Raw genomic sequence first — 23,296 nt, 5'->3', positions numbered from 1 at the left:
TTTAATTTGAGGGTAAAGACATAAAAAATGCACTAAGAATGATAAAAGTAACTAAGATATGAACTAATGTCGAAAGTGGAGGTAAGAATGGTTTTTTTGATTTTTTACTTTTACTAGATTTGAGTGATGATGATGATGGTGATTCCAATATTGATTGTTTTATGGAATCATCAATATTTGTTCTATTACCTCCTCCATTGGTACTAAAATTATTAAACAAGTTACCATCGGTGGTATTATTACCTCCATCTTGGTGAAATTGATTTGATAATGATCTCTTCTTTGTTGGTGATAAAGGTATTTGTTTCTCACTATTATTGAGGAGATATTTGGCAATTTCACTTTCGATATAATCTCTAGAATGTGATCTAGATCTTGGTTTTGAACTATTGACTTGACTTGATTGGTGGTGATGATGTTGCTGCTGACGAGAATGCTCGAATCTTTCTAAATCTTTATAGATTTTCTGTTGTTTTTGTAATAACTTTCCTTTAATAAATCTTGAAACATCTTCATCACTATCAAAATCATCTTCATCACTTTCCTCATCATTTAAATCCTCATCATCATAATCTTCTTCTTCCTCCTCCTCCTCCTCCTCCTCTTCTTCATCCTCTTCTTCATCTTCTTCATCCTCATCTTCTTCATCTTCCTCTTCATCATCATATTTATACTCGTTTAATTTGATTGATCTATTATTGCCTCCTGATGTAGTAGCATTACTATTTAGACTACTCTTATTAGCTCTGGCATAATATTTAAAACCATCTAAATTTGAAATATAATTTGCATGATCTGATAGTGCCTCTACCAAAGAAACACCACCACTACTTTTTCTTGGTCTTGAGTGTGCTATAATCTCTGGATCTTGATAACTTTTCTTTAAATTTAAAAGATGATTCTTTTTTTGTGAGAATTTCTTTTTAGATTTAGGTGTTGTACCCTCATCTCTCAATAATTCATTGTCTTGATTATCTGATGATGATAAAGTTGATGATGTCGATGATGTTAAATGAACATCCATTACACTATTTATATTTAATCCTTCTTGTGCTTCATCTACATTATTTTTATTTTTATTATTACTACTACTATTATTATTATTATTATTATTATTATTATTATTATTATTATTATTATTATTATTATTATTATTATTATTATTATTATTATTATTATTATTATCAAGATCGATCTTGTTACATTCTTTAAGAGGTTCAATTGTTTGAACTACAGAGCTTATAATATTCGATTGGGTTTGATTTGAAATATTATTGCCTGCTTCTATTTTCGATGTATCCATATGATTTGAATCAATTGATAAATTGTTTATATTTTTATCTTTTTCTTGTATTAATTGAAGTTGTTGTGGTTCTAATTCTGATTTTAACTCTGTTTGTGGCTGTTGTTGTGTTTGTAATTCAGTTTCTTTTGGTTCCTGTTTTTCTAAAGATGAAGGCTGTATTGTTTCTATTGGTTTATTACTTTCCAAAGTATTATCGATTGTCATTGCTATTGGTTGTTCATTGATTGTTCCATTTTGAGGTTCCTCTTCATTTGGTTTTTCAATTAAATCTTGAGAACTATTTAATGTTGTAGATGTGGGATTCTATATTAAGGTATAAAAAAAATAAAAAAAAAAAGTCAGAAATTAAAAAGGAAAATAATAAATATGAGAATAAAAAAAATAAACATACCAAAATTAAAGAAGAAACCAAATAATTTTCTACTCCGAGTAATTCCTTTTTAAAAGCACAATAATGAACATACTCTTTTACTAAAATAGGTATACCTAGTGATATTGCTTGTGTTACTTTTTGTGTTTTTTCTAGATACCCTTGTTTAGTTGTAATTAAGTGAGTAGCCTAAAAAAAAAAAAAAAAAAAAAAAAAAAAAAATGTAATAAAATAATAATAATAATAAAAGATTAGTGTTGTTAAAAAAAAAAAAAAAAAAGTAATAAAATAATAATAAAAACATACCTTTGTACAAGAATAACAACTTTTGCCTCCATTTTTTTTAATTATTTTAACCAATTCCATCTTCCTCTTTAAATTTATAGTAATATCAATAACGAAGCCTAAATTCTCAAATATATTAGAATTTAATTGTGCCGAATCATCGTGGTGAATCTCTGCAGAGCTTGAAAGATCTTCATTTGATTGGGATGTTGGAGGGTGAGATATTGTTGCTCCATTATTATTATTATTATTATTATTATTATTATTATTATTATTATTATTATTATTATTATTAACCTTTGCTTGAATCGTTTTTGGGCTTGAAGGTCGTGAGTTTTGTTTTTGTTGTTGTTGTTGTTGTTGTTGTTGATTGTGTTGTTGTTGTTGTTGATATGATTGTGATGTTTGTGGTATTTGTGAAGATGTAGATAGCTGTGATTGATTTTTTGTGTTGGTTTTATTGTTTTGGTTGTCAGCTACTAATCTCGAATTGTCACTACTATAATCCAAATCCATATCTTTTTTGATACATGCTTAAAACAAAAAATAAAAAAATAAATAAATTTCTTTTTTTTTTTTTTTTTGTTTCTTTTTTTTTTTTTTTTTAAATTGGTTGTGTGTAATAAAAAATTGAAGAAAAAAAAAAAAAAAAATAAAAAAAAAAGTCGGAATTTTTTATATTTGAAAAAAAAAAATAAAAAAAAAATAAAAATAAAAAATAAAAAAAGATATTTTTGACACTTAAACATGGTGGTTTAATTTTATGATTAAAAAAAAAAAAAACAGTGTTCCCTTAATTCATTTAAATCATTAGAAAAAATATAATAAAAAAAAAAATAATAAAAAATGGTATACATATTTATGTTTATTTTTTTATTTATTTAATTTTTTTTTTTTATTTTTTTTTTAATATTTTTTTTTTTTTTTGTTATCATATTATTTTTTATTTTTTTTTTTTTTTATTTTTTTATTTTTTTTTTTTTTTTTAATGTCCATGACCTTCATGATCACCACCTTGTTGTTCTCTTGGATTAAGAGTGATTTTATCATCGATACGAAGGATGGTGATAGCGCTTTCAGTTGCAAATTTGATACATTTGATTTTGGCAATGGCAGGTTCTAAAACACCAGCCTCTAAATTATTTCTAACTTTGTTATTGAATAAATCGAGACCAGAGTATGCGTAAGATTTCTTTGATGGATCAGTTTGAGCGGCATGATGATAGGCTTTTAATTTTGAAACTAAATCAGAGGCATCAAGAGCAGCATTTACAGCCAATTGTTTTGGTACAACCAAGAGGGATTCAGCAAATTCAGAGATTGCTAATTGTTTACGACTACCCATTGTGGCGGCAATATTATCGAGATAGATAGAGAGGGCAGATTCAACTGCACCACCACCTGGAACAATGGTTCCAGATTCTAAAGTTCTCTTTACGATACAGAGAGAGTCATGAATGGAACGTTCCATTTCATCCAACATTAATTCATTGGCACCACGAAGAATGATTGAAGCTGATTTCTTATTTGAGTTTTTGACAATGATTAATTCATCATCGGCCAATCTATCTTGAACAACTTCATCGGCAATACCCAAGGCGGTGGTATCAAATGATTCTTCACCCTCGAGATTTGCAAGTGTGATTAAGACTGTACCACCACATGATTTGGCGATACGTTTAAGATCTTCTTTTTTACAACGACGAACGGCCATACAACCAGCTTCAACAAAGTATTTCAAACATAAATCATCGATACCTTTGGTGGTGAGTACAACATTTGCACCAGATTTAATGATAAGTGAGATACGTTCCTTTACAATGTCATTCTCTCTATCTCTGATTGCTTCGAGATCATTTACATTGGTTACGACAACCTTTTGACCCAATTTCATTTTGGTCTTTGCTAAATTGAAATCTAAAAATGCGATTTTAGCACCTTGAATACGTTTTGGCATACCTTCGGAAGCGACTGTACAATTGAGGGCATAACCTTCGACGAGGGTACTCTCTTTTGCACTCTTTCCGTGGGCTTTCAAAATGTTGATGGCATTGATTGGATATTTTACGTCACCTTTGTAATCGATGGTTTTCACACGAGTGATTGCCTCAATGACAATCTTTGAAAAGAAATCACTATCGTCATTGATGGTCTTTGATGACATTGATGTCTTGGCAATGTTTACAATGAAATCCTTTGGTAAGGTTTCAACTTTAACTGCTAATGTTTCGTTGATATATTTGATTGCTTCTGTACATGCTAATCTAAAACCACTAATAATAACTGTTGGATGTACTTTACGTGCTACCAATTCATTGGCACGTTTCAATAATTCTGCTGCTAAAATTACAACTGTAGTTGTACCATCACCAACTTCTTGATCTTGCAATTCTGATAATTGTACTAAAATCTTTGCTGCTGGATGTTCTATATCAATCTTTTGTAAAATGGTTGCACCATCATTGGTAACAACAATTGATCCAATATTATCAATTAACATTTTATCTAAACCAATTGGTCCAAATGATGTTTTAACTATATTTGCAATTGCTGTAACTGCTAAAACTATAAAATTATTAAAAAAAATAAAAAAATAAAAAAATAAAAAAATAAAAATTTATGTAAAAAAATAATAATAATTGACAATGATTATTGTTTGATTTTTCATATTATTGTTTGATTTTTCATTATATTTGATTTAAAGTTAATTAAAATATTATTTATGATTGTTTTTGTAGTTGAAAAATAAATAAAAAAGAAAATTTATTCAAAATGTTGGTTGTGGGTGTTTTAAAGAAAAAAAAATTAATATTGTGGTTGAAGAAAAGAAAAAAAAAAAAGTTGAATTATTTACCATTTTGTGCTCTAACTTCATTACCACTGATACGATCACCATCAATCATTAATACCTTGTTTGACATTCTTTTTTTAAAATTTTAATTCAATATATAAAAATATATTGGATGTATATAAATATCGTTTGGTGGAGACTATCTGTTCTTTTTTTTTTTTTTTTTAATTTTTCATTTTTTTTTTTTTTTTTTCAAAAAATTCAAAAAAAAATGAAAATTTTTTTTTTTTTAATTTTTTTTTTTTTCGACAAATTTTGAAACTTCATAGCCATTTTGATCCAAATTTCATATTCATGTAAAGTTTTTTTTTTTTTTTTAAAATTTTTTTTTTTTTTTCCAAATAAATACCATTTGTTCTTTTTTTTTTTTTTGTTTATAAAAATTATTGCCAATATTTTTTCATTGTATTGATTTGGGTGATAGATTGAAAAAAAAAAAAAATAAAAATAATGATATTAAATAAATAAAAAAATAAATTAAAAAAACAAAAATAAATTTAAAAATATAAATAATATGTTTCGGGTGGCGCCATTTTTTTTTTTTTTTTTTTTTTTTTTTTTAAACTGAAAAAAGATTTTTTTTTTTTTTTTTTTTTTTTTTTCATTTTTTATTTTAATCCAATAATACTTAATTAAAAAGAGAATGTTAAGAGCAGGTAAAAAAACAAATAGCCAAACATCTACATCAAATGATGCTTGTAGTTTATTATATATAAATGTTCCAGATTTCAATTGCAATATGTCGCAAATTGAAAACTATTGTATAGATAGATTTAATTGTAAGTATCAACCCAAATTCAATAATAATTTCTTAATAAATTTTTTTTTTTTTTTTTTTTTTTTAAAATATTAAAATTCTTTAATATTATTTAAATTATTGTTTTTTAGTATTAAATGAGGTATCAAAATTAAAAGATACACTTTCAGCACAAAAATCCAATACAAGTAAGGATAATGAAGATTTTCGTAATTTATCAAGCAGATTTTTAGGCTCAACTAAAGATGAACAATTTAAGATTAAAGATGAATTATCACATTATTGTCTTAGATTGGCAATGTGTGACTCGACTGATAGGAATTGGTTTATCACAACAGAGTCAATATTATTAGCAAATAGATTAAATCAATCAGATTTAACAACAATAATATCATCATTCAAAGGATTTGGTTGGTCACCAGTTTCACAAGAAGAATATGAACAATATCAAGATGATTTAGGTTATTTAGTAAAGAAGGCAAATTTAAATTTAAATGAAGTAAATAATACTCATTTCTATAAAGTAAGTATTTTAATTTAATTTGTTTATTTATTATTATTGGTGATGGTTGTTGTGGTGGGTGTGATGATGATGATGATGATGATGGTATTAATGAACAATTTATTTAATAATATTTATTTTAAAAGTTACCATTTCAAGATATACCAAAATTAATTGATACAAAGAAAGCAATTATTATTAAAGGTGAAGCATATATATATATTTCAAATTTTAAAGATATGGTTATACATACATTTAAAAACTATATGAACTTTGCATTGGATCGTATTAAAGCCGATAAAACTCGTATAAAAGAAGAGTTTCCAGAGTTAATTCAATTCTTTACAACCTTACCAAAAGCAGGTGATGGTACAAATAAACCACAACTTGGAAATACCAAACATATTAGAAAGGAAGATGTATCACCATTATCAAAGACATCTTTCCCAATGTGTATGAGGGTAATGTATGATTCATTGGTTGAGACTAGTTCACTTAAATATGAAGGTCGTTTACAATTTGGAACTTTTTTAAAGGGTATTGGTTTACCCTATGATGAAGCTATCAACTTTTGGAGAATTGCCTTCTCAAAGAGAGTTTCAAACACTGATTTCGATAAGGAATATCTTTATAACATTCGTCATAACTATGGGTTAGAAGGTAAATCCACAAATTATTCACCATACTCTTGTCCTAGAATCATCTCAAAATCACCTCACAATGGTGATAAACTAGTTCATGGTTGTCCTTATATACAAAGTTTAGAGAGATTGGAACAAAAACTCTTGGATTTAGGTATTGATGATTTCCAAAGAATTCAAATCCTTGAAGCAACCAAAACTTCTCCAAATGTAGCTTGTACAAAACATTTCAATTTTCTTCATCCAAATAATACTTTAACAAAATTAATTAATCATCCAAATCAATTCTATGATCAAAGTATGGAATATTATAAAACTTTAGAAGAAAAGAAATCTGCAAAACAATCAAACAATAAAGAAAATGAAAATCAATCAATTGATGAAAAATAAATTTAATTTTTAAAACAAAAACAAATATAATTATAGTTTTTTAATAATATTTCTTTTTTTTAATATTTCTTTTTTTTTTTTATTAATTAATATTACATTTCTTCATCATAAATATCTTCACTATATTTAACAGATATTATTGTGAAGTTTGAATCGATCCATTCATAAAGATCAATTGCAATTTGACCATACTTTTCAATCTCTTCATAAACAAAATCACAATTTAAAACATCATCTTGAACATTTTCAAAATATCCTTTTAATAATGAATAACAATGAAAGCTAACTTGTTCAACTTTAAATGATTTCATTTCATTCAATAATGTATTACCATTTAAACAAACTGATTTTCTTGAATCCTATTTTTTAAAAATTATTAAAAAAACTATTAATATTCATTATTATTATTTTTTTTTTTTTTTTTTTAAAAAAAAAACTTACAATAAAAGTTGATAATTCATTTTTAAGTAATAAATTTAAAACTGTAACCAAAGTATAAATTTGAGGATTATTTGTTGGTATTGTTGGTACACAATCATCAAATAATTTTGTAATCTCATTTGCTTTATCTTTTAAAGATTCAAAACTATTAAAAAGTTGAACTTTTGCCATTTCTAAAACTTTTTTTTCTGCTTCTTGGATACTTTGGTATCTTTTATCCTCGAAATTCATTTCTACTTCATTATTTTCCATTTTTTTTTTTTTTTATTTATCTGTATATATTATTATTTTGTTTAGACCGTAAGTTATGGTTAAAAAAAAAAAAAAAAAAAGGAAAGTAAAAATAAAAATAAAAAATGAAAAAAAAAAAAAAAAAAAACTATTTCGTTCGTTTATTTTTTTTTTTTATAAAAAAAAAAGTTTATTTAAAATTAATTAAAAAAAAAAAAAAAAAACTATAAAAAAATAGTTTTGTTTATATTCGATTTCTTCTTTTTTTTTTTTTCTTCTTTCTTCCTTTTTATGCTATTATACCAATTATGTTTTATATTATTTACTTGAAATTTTTTTTTTTTTTTTTTTATATTATTATTATTACTATTTTTTTTTTTCTGTATTGTAATTTATAAATTGTATGGAGTTATATTTTGAGTGAATTCAATACCATATTTAGCACAATCTTTTTGATTTTCTTGTACACCCTTTAATCTTTGTGAAACACGTTCACCACTTAAAACGTACATAGTTGGTAAAATAAATGCACCCCATAAAATAGTTGATGGTTTATGAAGATCTTTTGATTATTATTATGATTATTATTATTTTATTTTCCATAGAAAATAAAATTTGGATAATTGTCAATCATAATTTATTGTAATTTCAATAATAATAATGATAATAATAATAATAATAAATTGATAAAAGTTTATTAATTAAATTAGATAACTACTAAATTAATTAAAGTAGACAGGGGGGATGTGTCATATTACTTACAAGTTGAATAGTAATAACCAGATGTAAGGATGGTTGTAACACCTAAAGCTAAGAAATGATCACCTAATCTAAAGTTAGATATAACATCCTTATTTGTTGGATCTTTAATAATAACTGGATATCTTGGGGTTAATGGTCTAGTGACAATTGAGCTAGTGGTTAATCTATTTTCCATGATTTTATATATATGTATGTGGGTGATTACTGTGAGTGTGATATTTGAACAAAAAATGAAAAATTTAAAAAATTCAAAAAAAAAAAAAATTAAAAAAAAAAAAAAAATTAAAAATTTTAATCCAAAAAAAAATAAAAAAAAAAAAATAAAAAATAAAATAATAAACAAAAAAAAATAAATGTTAAGTAAAAAAAGAGTAAAAAAAAAAAGATGGTCAAAATAATCGTTCGTTATTTATTTATTAATTTATTTATTTTTTTTTTTTTTTTTTTTTTTTTTTTTTTTTTTTAAAAAAAAAAAAATTTTGTTTTTTTTTTTTTTTTTTTTTTTTTTTTTGAATTTTCTCTTTTTTTAAATTTTTATTTTTATTTTTTTTTTTTTATATTTTTTTTTATATTTTTTTTTATTTTTTGTATTTCCACAATATCCCACACACAAACACTTTTTTTTTTTTTTTTTCAACAATTCAGATTAGTTTATTTTAAATATAAATCATTCGTTATATTATTATTTAATTAAAAAACGTTTTTATTTTATTTTTATTTTTTTATAATAGAAAAAAAAGAAAAATAAAAAACATTTAGTAGCAAAAAAAAAAAAAAAAAAAAAAGAAAAAGAAATGACAACATTAGGTGGATATAATTATACACCAGAGATCGTGGATACAATTCAAAATGAAGTAAAGAATTATTTAGAGTGTGATAATATTTTAACAGAGTATATATCAGTTATGGTAAGAAATAATAAAACCAAAGAAGAGATGGCAAATGATTTATCAGATTTCATTGGTATTGATAAAGCAGGTGAATTTGCCGGATGGCTTTGGAATTATATACCATCATATTTTGAATCCATTAACAAACAAAAACAAATCAACGATACCACTATGCAACAACAACAACAACAAACCGCAAAGAAACCACCAACCCAAAGATTAATTTTAAATGCAGTAAAACAAGCTGCTGAAGATACAAAAAATGTTAGAGTGCCAATGACTGAAGAATCTTTAAATGATTCTCATTATGATATTGATAACAATAATAATAATAGTAACAATAGTAGCAATAATACCTATAGTAATGGTAAAAAAGATTTTATAAAAAAAGATAAACATAATAATAATAATAATAATAATAATAATAGTAATAGAAAGAATGGTAATAATAGTAATAATAAACAACAACCAAATTTTACAATTACAATGAATGATATAAATACAGGATCAAAGAAAAGAAAAAATATAAATAGAGATGATGATGATGAAATCGATAAAAGTAATACAATCAATGATACAACTGATGATCCAGTTAATATACCCTTGGATTTAGTTTCACCGAAAAAATCAAAAAAAGAAAGATGTTCATATTGGCCATTATGTAGAAATGCTGAAGCTTGTATATATCACCATCCAACAACTCAATGTTTGTAAGTATTAATTTTATATTTCAATCTTTTCATATGGAAACATAATAATATTTTTTAGAAATTAAAAAAAGAAAATTGAAATTAATTTATTAATATGTTTTTTAAAAAAATGAAAAACAATATGTATAGGTTATTCCCAAATTGCACATATGGCGATAAATGTTTATATATTCATCCATCAATTCCATGTAAATTTGGAATTAATTGTACAAATGTAGATTGTGTTTATAATCATCCACAAAGACCCACTGCACCAGTTGCTACACCACCAGCAATGAACGAAATTCCATGCAGAAATGGTTTTGCTTGTCCAAATAAAAAGACTGGTTGTGGATTTTATCACCCACCACCAGCTTGTAAATTCGGTACAAGTTGTAATATGGGTAAAGCTTGCCCATTCGGTCATGGTAAACCTTGTCTCTATGGTTTAAATTGCGTTACTCCAAATTGTACTTTTGCTCATCATTCTGTTGAACAACCAATACCTGATTGTAAAGTAAGTATCTTTTATTAAAAAATCAATCAATCAATCAACCAATCAACCAATCAACCAATCAACCAATCAAAAGGGTACTAATTTTTAAACTTTTTATTTTTCCTTTTTTTTATTTTTTTTATGTATAGTTTGGTAAAGAGTGTACAAATCCAAAATGTAAATTCAATCATACTGAACAAAGAGAAATTGATAAAAGTGATATGAATACTGATCATTTGTCATCAACTTTACCATCAACTCCACCAAAAGAAGAACCAATTCAAACTGATGAAATTCAAGAACCAATTGATGTTTAATATAATTTAACTATAGATAAATCTATAAATTAACAAACTAATAAAAAAAAACAATAAACAATTTAATATCTTTGTTTATTTTTAATATCACCTTAATTTTAAAAAATACTTCTTTTTATTTCCAATTTTATTATAAAAAAAAAAAAAAAAAAACCAAAAAAAAAAATAAAATCTTTAATTAAACTCACCATTTATCTTGTTGTTATATAATTATTTTTAAAGTGAGCGTGTCTTTCACTGGTTGAATTTTTAAAAGTAAAAAAAAAAAGTAAAAATTCAACCAGTGAAAGATTAAGATTTTAATATTGCAATATGTTTTTTTTTTTATTTTGTTTTTTGTGTTTTTTTTATTTTTTTTAAAAAAAAAATATATCTTTTTTATTTCCAATTTTATTATAAGAAACAGATAAAAAAAACAAAAAAAAAAAATTTTTAGACGAGATTAAAATCTTATCTTTAATAATCAAAGTAATAACACCATGATATCCAAAATCGTATTACCCACAAGATATTTTTTTTTTTCAAATAAAAAATGTGGTTCAGTTTTAAATTTTAATATTTAATTTTTTTTTTATATCAACCCACACCCACCGAAATTATTTTTATTAATAAAATAAAAAAAACTCTTCTTTTGATTCTTATTCTTAATAAAGGCAAATATGTAGATCTTCTGGAATAAATTTAAAAAAAAAGTTTGAAAAAAAAAAAAACATATTAATAGATTTACCCTTTGAAAGATTCCCCAGGAAAAAACCGTTGTTTAATTTTGGCTTTTTTGTTTAATTAAATCTATCTCATTGTGTTGTTATACAGTCGTTTTGATGGTGGTTTTTTTTTTTTTTACCCATCACGAAATGATTAAAATAAAAAATTTCACAAAAAAAAAAAAAAATTAAAAAAAAAATAAAATAAAATTAAATTAATTCTGCACTCTATTATTAACATCCCAGAACGTCAGTGCAAGTTAAAAAAAAGGATTGAATTAATTAAGAATGCACCCCCTCTCTCTCGTTAAGGTTCAAATAGTATTAAATGATTTTAAAATCAATAATAGAAAATTTATTATTCGTAATGTAATGTTTGGGTAAGTTTTTTTAATTTTTTTTTTTTTTTTTTTTTTTTTTTTTTTTTTTTTTTTTTAATTTCTTATCTTCACTTTTTTTTTTATAAATAATTTTTTTTTTTTTTTTTTTTTTTTTTTTAATTATTTAATTTTCAAAAAAAAATAATAATAATAATTATTATAATTATAAAAAAAAAAAAAAAAAAAACTATAATTAGCTTAAATCATCACCACAAATAATAATTACATCAAACCCTTCGTATTACAATTATAGATAATTAATTCACCATTATACCGTGATCAATATCCAAAAAACATCATAAAAGTAAATATTTATAATAAAAATTTAGATATATAAAATAAGACCAAATTTGATTGGTTCATATTATTAGCACTTTCGTTTTTTTGATTTTTTTATTTTTGGTTTTTTTAATAAATCTAAAATTCACACAAATTTTTATTAATCTCGTGGTGTGAGATATCATTCACATAGTTGGCGGGCCTATTATCTTGTTAATCGAATTGGCGCAATTTTTTGTTTTTAAATATTCATGCGGGCATTAACCCAATTTTAAAATTTTCGTCTTTTTTTTTTGAAAAAAAACTATTTTTGTAAAAAAAAAAATTTGGTGCCAAAAATAGGTCATGTATCTTAAAATAAATGCCCCAAAACAATCAAAATACATTTTCGTGGGTTTTATTTTTTTTTTTTTAATTTTAAAAAAAAAAAATTTTTTTTGACATAAGGAAAATAAAATTATTTCATTTCATTTTAAAACAATCATTTAAATAAAATAAAAAATAATTTCAAATAAATAATTAAAAAAAAAAAAAAAAAAAAAAAACAAAATTTATAAGGATAGAAAATAATAATAATAATAATAATAATAAATAAAATAAAATAAAATAAAAAAAAGAAAGAAAATAACTAAAATAAAAATAAAAACAAAATAAAATTCAATAACAAAACTATCACATAATTAAAATAACCAACCATTTTAAAGTTAATCAATAACTTTGTGCATAGTAAATCCAAAAAAGTAAAAGTCATATGTATTATTTTTTTTTAAAATTTTTTTTTTTTTTTAATTAAAAATATATGCGATCAACTTATTTATCACAAAAAGTAGAGATACCAATACGTAAAAGGGTTTTTGGAGGTTTTAATTCTTAGATTTGTTTTCATGTTATTTGTGTTTCGTTAAAAAAACCTCGGATATTTATTTTCATATTTTTTTTTTTTTTTTTTTTTTTTGGAATCTTGATTCGAAACATAGATTGCATGTATATATTTTTTTTTTTTCATTTTTTTCACAAAAATTATAACCGATCGAATTGACAATTTAGTAAATATGGTTATTCGATTCCTGTGGCAATCATTTTTTTTAAAAAAAAAAAAAATTATTAAAAAAATATTAAAAAATATTTAAAACCCTTTCCAATTCAAACAATTTATTTTATTTAATTTTTTGTTATTATTTTTTTTTTTTTAAAAAAAAAATAAAAAAAAAAAAAACTATAAAAAAAAAAAACCTATTTTAAAAAAAAATAAAAAATAATTAAACAACATTCACCATAATCAAATAACAAAAAAAAAAAAAAAAAAAAAAAAAAAAAAAAAAAAAAAAAAAAAAAAAAAAAAATTAAATTGAAAAAAAAATAAAAAAAGTAAAAAATTGTTTAGAAAAAACCATTTACATTTTTTATTAAATCAATTATAATAATCATTTCAAAACCATATTCCAAATATATCAGAAATCTATAAAATAATTTAATTAATTAATTAATTAATTAATTAAGTGTTAGGGTAAATTTTGGTTTTTTTTAAATCTGTTTAGAAACGAACAATAATATTTCTGTGCACCATAAAAAAAATACCTTTTCTCTCCCATAACGGTCATTACATTTTATTTTATTTTTTTTTTTTTTGTTTTGCAAGTATCGTTTTTTTGGATTTTTTGCAGTTTTTTTTTTTTTTTACTTTATTTTTTTTATTTTTTATTTTTCATATTTTTTTTTTTGTCGAATGTCTTTGTCGGTTTTAAGATATTTTTCTTTTGATTATGGTTAATTGGTCATTTGATTGGTTGGAAAAAAAAGGGTGATCGTCTGTCAGATTTTTAATTCATATAAGTCCATATCCAAACCAATAACCATTATTTTTTTCTATTTTTTTTATTTTTTATTTTTTTATTTTTTTTTATATTTTTTTTTTTATTTTTTTTTTTTGCCAATCGAATAAATAAAACCAATTAAAAATTTTCAATCATTTCAAAATAATCAAAATAATAAAAATACACTTTGCACAGAATTTTAGATTTTTTAAAATATTTTTCATTCGCCAATCAAACTATTATTATTTTAATTTTTTTTTTTTATTTTTTTTTTTATTTTTATTTTTTTTTTTTTTGTGATTATAATCACATTTACTTTATTTTTCTTTTTTGAAAAACAAAAAAAAAAAAATTATTTTCACTTTCATTTTCACAACACATCACCAAAACAAAAATAAAAAAACCATTTTGTATTATTATAATTAATTTTATTTTTTTTTATAAGAAAAAAAAAAAAAAAAAAAAAAAAAAAAAAAAAAAATTGTATTATTAACTTTTCATTTAAAGAAAAAAAAAAAAAAATATTAAAATAAAAAAATATTAAAGTTCACACCCTCAATCCGAAACCTAAAATAAAATTTTAAAATAAAAAAAAAAAAAAAATGAAAATGGAAGTTGAACCAATAAGTCAAGAATTTGAATTAGATTCCGAAGTTGATATTTGTAATGTTTTTGTAAAATATTTACCATGTAATTTTTCAGAAAAAGGTAATACTCTTGAATTTTAAATAAAATAATATTTTTCATTTATTAATAATTTTTTTTTTTTTTTTTTTTTTTTTTTTTTTTTTTTTAAAAAAAATTATTTAATCACCAAAAAATAAATAATTAAATAAATAAAAAAATATAGAATTATATGATCTATTTGAACAATTTGGAGAAATTGTAAATACAAAAGTTATGGTTAATATTAAAACTGGAAATAGCTTAGGATATGGGTATGAATAAAAAAAAAAAAAAAAAAAAAAAAAAAAAAAAAAAAAAAACAAAAAAAAAAAAAAAAATCCAAAATATTAATTATAATATATTTTAAATAGATTTGTAAGATTTTTAAATCCAGAAAATGCTTGTGAAGCAATTAAAAATATGAATAGATATCAAGTTGGATATAAGACACTTTTATGTAAATTATCGAAACCATCAAATTCACCACCAGTGTCTCCATTTGTAGGTAACAATGGAAATGGTGGTATTAGTTGTTGTGTACCAGATTCAAATGGTGGTGCAACTACTTCACCATCCCAAACTGAACAACAAAGAGATCCATCAAATACTCTTTATGTTAGAGTATTATCACCAACAATTACTGATGCAATTTTAAACTCAACATTCTCTCAATTTGGTGAAGTTATTGAGGCTCAAGTTTTAATTGATGCCAGTAGTGGAAAAAGTAAGAGAGCCGGCGTTATTAAATTCTCAAATATTCATTATTCAACAAATGCTTTACAATCAATGTCTGGTTCTTTAATTTTAGGTGAAACTCCTTTAGTTGGTAAGATATTATTTTATTTTATATTCCTTAAAAAAAAAAACAAATATTAATATGTACGTATATATGTATATATTTTCTTTAAAAAAAAATAGTTAAGTATGCACCTAATGGTAAAAAACAATCAATTCAAATTCCTTATTTATCATTATCAAATTCATCTATATCATCAACATCTTCTTTAACACCAAGTCCCACAACTAACTCAATTTCTTCTTTAACAAATATTCCAAATCGTTCATCTTCTCCAAATCAACCTCAACGTCCATCATCTCCACAACCACAAAAATATAATAATAATCAATCATCTCAACAACTACAACAACAGCAGCAACAATCAATACAACCAATATCAATTCCACAACCACCACAATCAATTCCACAACCACCATTACCATCAATTCCTCCACCACCACAATATTCATATGTTTATCAAGGTGAGCCATATCAAGGTTATTATGCATCACAAGTAAATATTTAATATATTCTCTTAGTTTAAATAGATTATCTATTAATTTTAATTTTAATATTAATTTTTTTTTTTTTTTTTTTTTTTAAAATTAGGAATATAATTCAAATTCATACTCAAATAATTATTATGATCATTATTCAAATGGTGTTTACTCAACAAATGGGGAATTACATTCCACTTCCCCACAACAAAGTTATTCATGGCAACCAACTGATCAAAATTATTACGTATATCCAACAGCAACATCATATTATTATCATCATCATCATCATATTCCACAACCACAACAACCAATTGTATACGCACAACAATACCAACCTCAACAACCACAACAACCGCAACAACAATCACCACCATCCTCACCAAAATATACTAAAACTATAAATAATAATTCAGTTTCAATTTTGGTTTGCACATTTAAAGGAAGTTTAGAATATTCAAATTTAATCCAGATTTTTTCAAAATATGGAGATTTAAAAAGTATAAATGTAAGTGTTTTATTTGGAATTTACCTTTTTTTTTTTTTTTTTTTTTTTTCTTTCAAATTGGTTACTAATTATTATCATTTTATAAAATAGATAAATATAAATCCAAATAGTAACAAAACAAAATGTTTCATATCTTTTAATAATGCAGAAAATGCAATTTTAGCTCAACAAAATCTTGATGGACAAAAAATTCAAGGAAATCAATTTATCCGAGTCAAATTCTTATCTCTAAATTAATTTTTTTTTTAAAAAAAAAAAAAAAAAAAAAAAAAAAAAAGTAATAAATTATTCTTGTGTATATTGTATTAAAAATAAAAAAAAAAAAAAGAAAAAAAATCTAATTACTTTAAAGTTTCAAATTCAAATATTTAAAAACAAACAATTTACTTATTTTAAATAAAAACATGTGATTATTCCACATTTATTTCTGTAAAAAAAAAATTAAAAATCAATTTTTTCCTTCCTTTTAAAATTTATTTTCCTATAAAGAAAAAAAAAAAAATTTCAAAGAGGGAAACTTCAATTCTTAAAAAAAAAAAAAAAAATATAACTAAATTTATTAGATATTAGAAAAAAAAAGTTTTTTATCTGTAAAAAAAAGATATGAATAGATATTGCCAAAGAGGAAAATATATTTTGGAAAACTAAAAAAATTTTGAATAAATTAGTTAAAAAAATTAAAAAGAAGAATTTTTATTTATTCATTTTTTAGTTTTGAATATTAAAGTAATAAAAACTAAATATTATTTTATTTTTTATTATTATATTAATTAATAATAATTTTTTTCATTTTTTAATATTTTTATTAATTTAATTGATTAAATTTTGATAGGAAATTAGGTTTAAATTCTTTTACGATTCTCAAAAGTTCATCACGGAAAGGTTGAAATGGAAAGATCATTTTAATATGATAAATCCAATCAATGATTGTGTCAATTAATTGGGAATCAATCTTTAAAAAGATTGATTTTTGTTTTCTGAAAAATTCATTTTTATCACTCCATGGGTCATTAAGATTTTCACTATTGGACATCATCATCAAATGATCATGGTCACCCATACTTCTGTTAAATATATTATTTGTATCTTGACTAAAATCCATACGATCATTTTCATCTTGTTGATCATCTTCATTATCATCATCTTCATCTTCATCATCTTCATCATAATAATCATCATCTTCATCATCATCATCATCATCATATCCAATTCTTTTACCAAATAAATTAAAGTTTGTTGTATCCATAATATCATCGTCATCGTTTGTATTTCCAATCCAACAAGATTCTAAATCTTGTAATGTATTTTCAATATAACTTGATAAATATGAATCTGTTAAGATTTGTAGCATTTCCCTTGTTATTTGAATTAGATGATTAGTTTGAGTACCAAATCTTAAGAGTACTGGAGATACTATGGTCAATAAAACATAATATTGATAAACATTTTTAATTAAAGGTCTTATATTTGTTACTAAATCATTCAATGATAATAATCTTTCCAATGGACAATAAAGATAATAGAATTGAATGAAATAAATATACCATTCAATTGGTTCTGTCATCTTTTCTTCAACATTTGTTGTATAATTTCCAAAATTATATTGATTTTTCTTTATATATATTTTAAAAATAAAATAAAAATAAAATGATTAGAAAGTTTTTTTTTTTTTTTTTTTTTTTTTTTTTTTTTTTTAATAATTACCATTATTGGAGATTTGAATTTTGAAAAATTTAATTCATTTGATAAGTTTTGAGTTACAATTGGTATAAAAGAATTATGAATTTGAGTTGGTAAGATTGAAAAGATAATAGATAACGCTAATACCATTGAGGATGAAGGTGGATCAATTTTACGATCAGAAAAATTTTTATTTCTATTTGAATAATTCAAAAGTGAAACCAAACCATTAGCAATCCAATTTGAATCCAATGGTAATAATAATATCTCTAAAATGATATTATTCAATTTTAACTCTAATGGATTTGAAATATCAATTGATGAAAATGTATTTTCAGTTTTAAATGAAAAAGTATCAAAAACATTTTGATTAGTTAAATCCATCATTTCTGCTAATGGTGAAATTAAATCATTAAAATATGCTGTTGAACCAACCATTGTAATATCTTCAATTCTAGAACTCTTTAAAAATTGATTAAAAATATTTGAAAATCTATTATCTAAAAATAAAAATAAAAATAAATTAATAAAAAAAATAAAATAAAATTTAATATTATTATTATTATTATTATTATTATTATTATTATTATTATTAAATAATTCTTACCAATATCAGATTGATTTAATAATTTTAAAAATAATAATTTTAATTCTGGATTTAATTTAAATAATTGAGAATCATAATAATAAATTAAAGTATCTTTAATAGTAGTTTCTTTTTCATCTTGATAATAATGATAAGGAATATTGAAATGATTAATAGTTTTTTCAAATAGATCTCCATTATTTAGTTCAATAGATTTTGAGATAATTATTTCAACGATTGGCATTAATCTTGAAATTGAATTTGAATAGTAAATTGGTAATATGGTATCTTGAGTTGATTGTTCAATCAAGGTATTTGGATCGATTACAGTTGGAATTAAATCATTAAATCTATTATTAAATTCACAATTCTTTATAAAGTAATTATCATCATTTCTAAATGATTGTGAAATGAAGAAATCAGATGGATAAGTTGAAAAGAATTGCAAACGATTTTGAATTTCAGCACTTGAAAATAAAAATGTATCCAAAATTGTTGGCATTGATGGATGGTCATCTCTATCTAATAATGCCAAGAGAACCGAATTTAATGTTAAAATTTTATAGGTAAAAATAGATTGACAAAGAAACTCGGAAACATGTTGATGAAGATTCTCTTGCTTTAATGGATGATTAACATAAACTTCATCAAAAATAAAATCAATGAATACACTAGTTATTCTATTCAATTGTTGGTTACTAATTGCTAATGGTGGTGGTTGTTGTGGTTGTTGTTGTTGTTGTGGTTGTTGATTACCAATGATTTGTTTGAAAAACATTTGTTGAATTAATGGTCCCATAACATCCATTTTAATTTTATTTTCTAACATATAGATAAATACTTGACATAATAATAGATTTGAATTATTATCTGTTAGATATTGTTGTACCAAAGCTTGTTTTTGTAAAATTTGTAATTTACCACCAACTGAAAAAAGTTGAAATCTTTGTTGATTCTCTAATTGTACCTTTTGAAGTGTTGGTGGTTTCATTAAAGTTAAATTTGTAAATTGATTTGGATTCAATGATAAATTCTCTGAATTTTTTTTAAATTCATTCTTTAAAATATCAGGGAAAAATTCTAATGTACTTTTTGAAAAACAATATGGATTTGATTTAAAACAATTTTCAATAAAAACTGGAACATCACTAATTCTATTAAAATCCTGTATTCCTCTTTTATTATTTTTTTTTTTTAAAAAAAAAAAAATAAATTAATAAATTATTAAAAATAAATAAATAAATAATTAATTAATTAATTAATTTATAAATAGCTTACTTTAATTTAATTAATCTTGCAATTGAGGTTATTAATCTTCTATTATTAAAAAGACCAAGATCTAAAGATTTCCAAATCTCTTTAGCAGAGATAAGATCAACAGGTAAAGAAATTGAAGCTTTTAAAAGTAAATAATCTATTGATCTTGATAATTGAATATTTTGAATTGGTTTTTGAGTTTGAATATCTTGTAATGCTCTAAGTAGTACAGCAAGTTCTTTATTTGATTTTAAAACTTTTAATAATCTATGACTTACAGATTCAATGACTGCATGAATTGGAGCCAATCTATGGAATTTCTTAAAATATGAAAATAAAAATGGTGATACTGGACCAGGTGTATAATGAACAGTTCTACAATAATCTTCTAAAAATCCTGGTGAAATTGGTACTTCTTTATCTAATAAAAGTAAAACACTTTCTTGGATTAATCTAATTTTTTTTTAAAAAAAAAAAAAAAAAAAAAAAAAAAAAAATTAATAAATTATTATTATTTTCATAATATTTAAAAAAAATAAAATAAAATAAAATAAATTCTTACTTTCTTCTACATCTTAAAGATAAATTTAATAAAATTAAATTTGAAACTGGTTTAATTTTACCAGTAACAACAGTACCAATACCACCTACACCAGGAAATTGAATTGATTGATCACTACCATTTGATTGGAAACGAATTAATTCCATTTCACCTTCAGTTGGTATAACATTACAAATGATACTAAAATAGGTTATATCTTGAATAGTAGTAAAAAATTCTGGTTTTTGTTTAACTTTTTCACTTTCCCACCAATTTCTATATTGTTGAAATAATGTAAATTGAAAATTAAAATTATCTAATAATTTTTTAATATGTGCTATAATTTCAGGATTTTCTGTATTTGTATTAATTCTCATTAACTAAATTAAAAATAAAAATAATTAAAAGTGTTAAAACTATAATAATAATAATAATAAAAAATAATAATAACAATAATAATAATAATAATAATAATAATAATAAAAATAAAAATGTAACTTACAAAGAAATAAAGTGAAATATTTTGAGAAATTATTGGATAATTTGAATCATTATTTACAAATGATAAAACCAAAGGTATTAAATGACCATAATGATTTGAATTTACATTTTGAAGATGTTGTTTAAATAATGTTTTAACATCTTGAATGATGATTGTTTTTGAAATTAATAAAACTACCATATTATCTTTAATTGGGTCACCATTGTTCATTCTCTTTTCTGATAAGGTTACAATGAATTGCTCTAAATCAACTAAACCATTTTCACATAGGAAATAAAATTGTTCTGAAAATAATAACCACTCTTTCCATGAATTATTTTCAATTTGATTTTCAATAATTTGATTTGCTAAAAAAAAAAAAATATTAATAAATTTATTATTTTACTATTATTATTATTATTATTTTTAAAATATTAAATATATATATATATATATATAACTTACGATATTTATTTAATAATTGCATAGTTTTTGAAATTGTAGCTTCAGTAATGATTGAAATAATTTTTGATTTTAAAGTATTTGATTGAACTTGTGGGAATAATAATTCTTTAATTGGTTCAATACTTGCACTTTGAGAGAGTAAATGATGAACGATTGTAGAGTATTTATTATTTAATAAACGATTTGAAGTGAAGAAAGGTGGTGATTCAGTCAATTGATTGGTGTAACCAATCATAGCATCTTGATTCAATAGAATTGAAGAACCAACGATTCTTGCTGATGATGATAAAGATGATAATGATAATAGTGATGATAATTTGGCGGCTCTACAATAATAAGGTTCAATTAGATTTTGATATTCTAAACATTGATGAGTATTTGATAGTTTAACCTCTTTCAATGCAATATAATGTGGAAATTCAATATTAACAAAACTAAAGATACTTTTCAATAAAATAAATAACTCTGTAAAGAATTCCTTTTGTATCAATGTTGGTAAAAGAGTTGATTGTGTTATATTTTGAATACTAATATAAATAGATTCCCTCCATTTACCAAAGTATTGAAGATTCTCTCTTAAAAATGTTATAATTGATATCCAAAGTTGAATTTTTTGTTGGTAAATTTCTTTTGATATTGGTAATCCAAGATTTTCATTATTTGTAGTTGAGGTGGTTGTTGATGATGATGATGATCCTATTGTTGATGATGATGTTCCAGTTGATGAAGAGGATGAGGTATTAGAATTTTGTGGAGTATTTGTTGTTGATGTTGTTGGAGTTGATGTTGGTGTTGTTGTAGTTGAAACCATTTTAATATGTTGAAATACTGTACTTTGATAATTAGCAGCAAGTGAAAATAATTTATATTTTGCTTGAGCAATTAATTGTTGTGATTCTAATGAATGAATCTTTAATTTACATTGCTCTAAAATATCTTTTGCTTGTTGACCTGTTGAGTTTAAATCCAATTGTTTAAAAATACTTTCAATAGTTTCAGGTTGACTTTGTGGTGGTGTATTTGGTCCTGACCCTTGTTGACCTTGTCCTAATGATGCCTGTTGTTGTTGCGATTGTTGTGATTGTTGTGATTGTTGTTGTGCATTTTGTTGTGGAGTTTGAGGCCTTTGCTGTTGTAATTGTTGTTGTTGTTGTTGTTGTTGTTGTTGTTGTTGTTGTTGTTGTTGTTGTTGTTGTTGTTGTTGTTGTTGTTGTTGTTGTTGTTGTTGTTGTTGTTGTTGTTGTTGTTTTTGGAATTGTAATTGATATTGTTGTTGCTGTTGTTGAATATTTTGTTGCTGAATATTTGTATGTGGTAGTGGTTGCTGTATATTCTGCACGTTTTGTTGTTGGGGTATATTTTGTTGTTGTTGTTGGGGTATATTTTGTTGTTGTTGGGGTATGTTTGTGTACATTTTTACATCATTATATGACACTGACAAATCAAAAAAAAAATTAAAAAAAAATAAAAAATAAAAAATTAAAAATTATAACACGGTGGTTTTTTTTTTTTTTTTCAAAAATTTGAAAATAACAAAAAAAAAAAAAAAAAAAAAAAAAAAAATAAAATAAAAAATATGAAATTTGACCTTGAGAGAAATAAAATTAAAAATTAAATCTTGATTTTTTTTGATGATCTTTTTTTTTCAAAATTATTCTATACAAATCTTTATTATTTTTTTTTTTTTTTTACTTTTTTTTATTTATTCATCATTAAGTGAATAACTATTTTT

The 23,296-nt window shown here is 22.5% G+C and overlaps 8 protein-coding genes across 10 annotated transcripts; 3 read left to right on the top strand and 5 right to left on the bottom strand.

The window, feature by feature from the left end:
• Window position 1: 1 nt before the first annotated feature.
• On the bottom strand, window positions 2–2,477 carry numA (calmodulin-binding protein; the record flags this gene model as incomplete). Of its 3 annotated transcripts, XM_001134480.1 has the most annotated exons (3): window positions 2–1,609; window positions 1,698–1,865; window positions 1,983–2,477. In XM_001134480.1, 3 exons carry the CDS (start codon window positions 2,475–2,477, stop codon window positions 2–4), a joined length of 2,271 nt encoding a protein of 756 aa, XP_001134480.1. The 3 variants fall into 3 exon arrangements, with proteins under 3 accessions (XP_001134480.1, XP_646808.2, XP_002649205.1); XM_641716.2 differs by lacking the exons at window positions 1,698–1,865; window positions 1,983–2,477 and having other exon boundaries at window positions 2–1,510; XM_002649159.1 differs by lacking the exons at window positions 1,698–1,865; window positions 1,983–2,477 and having other exon boundaries at window positions 2–1,024.
• Window positions 2,478–2,946: 469 nt separating this feature from the next.
• On the bottom strand, window positions 2,947–4,882 carry tcp1 (t-complex polypeptide 1; the record flags this gene model as incomplete). Its single annotated transcript, XM_641715.1, has 2 exons — window positions 2,947–4,526; window positions 4,816–4,882. 2 exons carry the CDS (start codon window positions 4,880–4,882, stop codon window positions 2,947–2,949), a joined length of 1,647 nt encoding a protein of 548 aa, XP_646807.1.
• A 573-nt stretch (window positions 4,883–5,455) lies between these two features.
• Window positions 5,456–7,102, top strand: polA3 (DNA polymerase alpha primase subunit; the record flags this gene model as incomplete). The annotated part of the gene is made up of 3 exons (XM_641714.1): window positions 5,456–5,591; window positions 5,701–6,092; window positions 6,218–7,102. The coding sequence occupies 3 exons, from the start codon at window positions 5,456–5,458 to the stop codon at window positions 7,100–7,102; spliced, it is 1,413 nt and encodes a 470-aa protein (XP_646806.1).
• Window positions 7,103–7,194: 92 nt separating this feature from the next.
• On the bottom strand, window positions 7,195–7,795 carry DDB_G0270440 (hypothetical protein; the record flags this gene model as incomplete). The annotated part of the gene is made up of 2 exons (XM_641713.1): window positions 7,195–7,461; window positions 7,544–7,795. The coding sequence occupies 2 exons, from the start codon at window positions 7,793–7,795 to the stop codon at window positions 7,195–7,197; spliced, it is 519 nt and encodes a 172-aa protein (XP_646805.1).
• A 371-nt stretch (window positions 7,796–8,166) lies between these two features.
• DDB_G0270438 (hypothetical protein) lies at window positions 8,167–8,711 on the bottom strand (the record flags this gene model as incomplete). Its single annotated transcript, XM_641712.1, has 2 exons — window positions 8,167–8,336; window positions 8,537–8,711. The coding sequence occupies 2 exons, from the start codon at window positions 8,709–8,711 to the stop codon at window positions 8,167–8,169; spliced, it is 345 nt and encodes a 114-aa protein (XP_646804.1).
• A 210-nt stretch (window positions 8,712–8,921) lies between these two features.
• On the top strand, window positions 8,922–10,928 carry DDB_G0270816 (hypothetical protein; the record flags this gene model as incomplete). Its single annotated transcript, XM_641711.1, has 4 exons — window positions 8,922–8,936; window positions 9,268–10,136; window positions 10,266–10,632; window positions 10,761–10,928. 4 exons carry the CDS (start codon window positions 8,922–8,924, stop codon window positions 10,926–10,928), a joined length of 1,419 nt encoding a protein of 472 aa, XP_646803.1.
• A 3,779-nt stretch (window positions 10,929–14,707) lies between these two features.
• Window positions 14,708–16,791, top strand: DDB_G0270436 (hypothetical protein; the record flags this gene model as incomplete). Its single annotated transcript, XM_641710.1, has 6 exons — window positions 14,708–14,813; window positions 14,956–15,043; window positions 15,143–15,597; window positions 15,690–16,063; window positions 16,159–16,554; window positions 16,645–16,791. 6 exons carry the CDS (start codon window positions 14,708–14,710, stop codon window positions 16,789–16,791), a joined length of 1,566 nt encoding a protein of 521 aa, XP_646802.1.
• Window positions 16,792–17,359: 568 nt separating this feature from the next.
• med23 (hypothetical protein) lies at window positions 17,360–22,978 on the bottom strand (the record flags this gene model as incomplete). Its single annotated transcript, XM_641709.1, has 7 exons — window positions 17,360–18,166; window positions 18,259–18,734; window positions 18,842–19,995; window positions 20,099–20,530; window positions 20,640–20,998; window positions 21,121–21,467; window positions 21,565–22,978. 7 exons carry the CDS (start codon window positions 22,976–22,978, stop codon window positions 17,360–17,362), a joined length of 4,989 nt encoding a protein of 1,662 aa, XP_646801.1.
• Window positions 22,979–23,296: the final 318 nt, after the last annotated feature.

The sequence above is a fragment of the Dictyostelium discoideum genome (assembly GCF_000004695.1).
Source record: "Dictyostelium discoideum AX4 chromosome 1 chromosome, whole genome shotgun sequence".
Classification (NCBI taxonomy): domain Eukaryota; phylum Evosea; class Eumycetozoa; order Dictyosteliales; family Dictyosteliaceae; genus Dictyostelium; species Dictyostelium discoideum.
The sequence above is the reverse complement of the archived record's forward strand: the minus strand, read 5'-3'. Positions and strand labels throughout refer to the sequence as shown.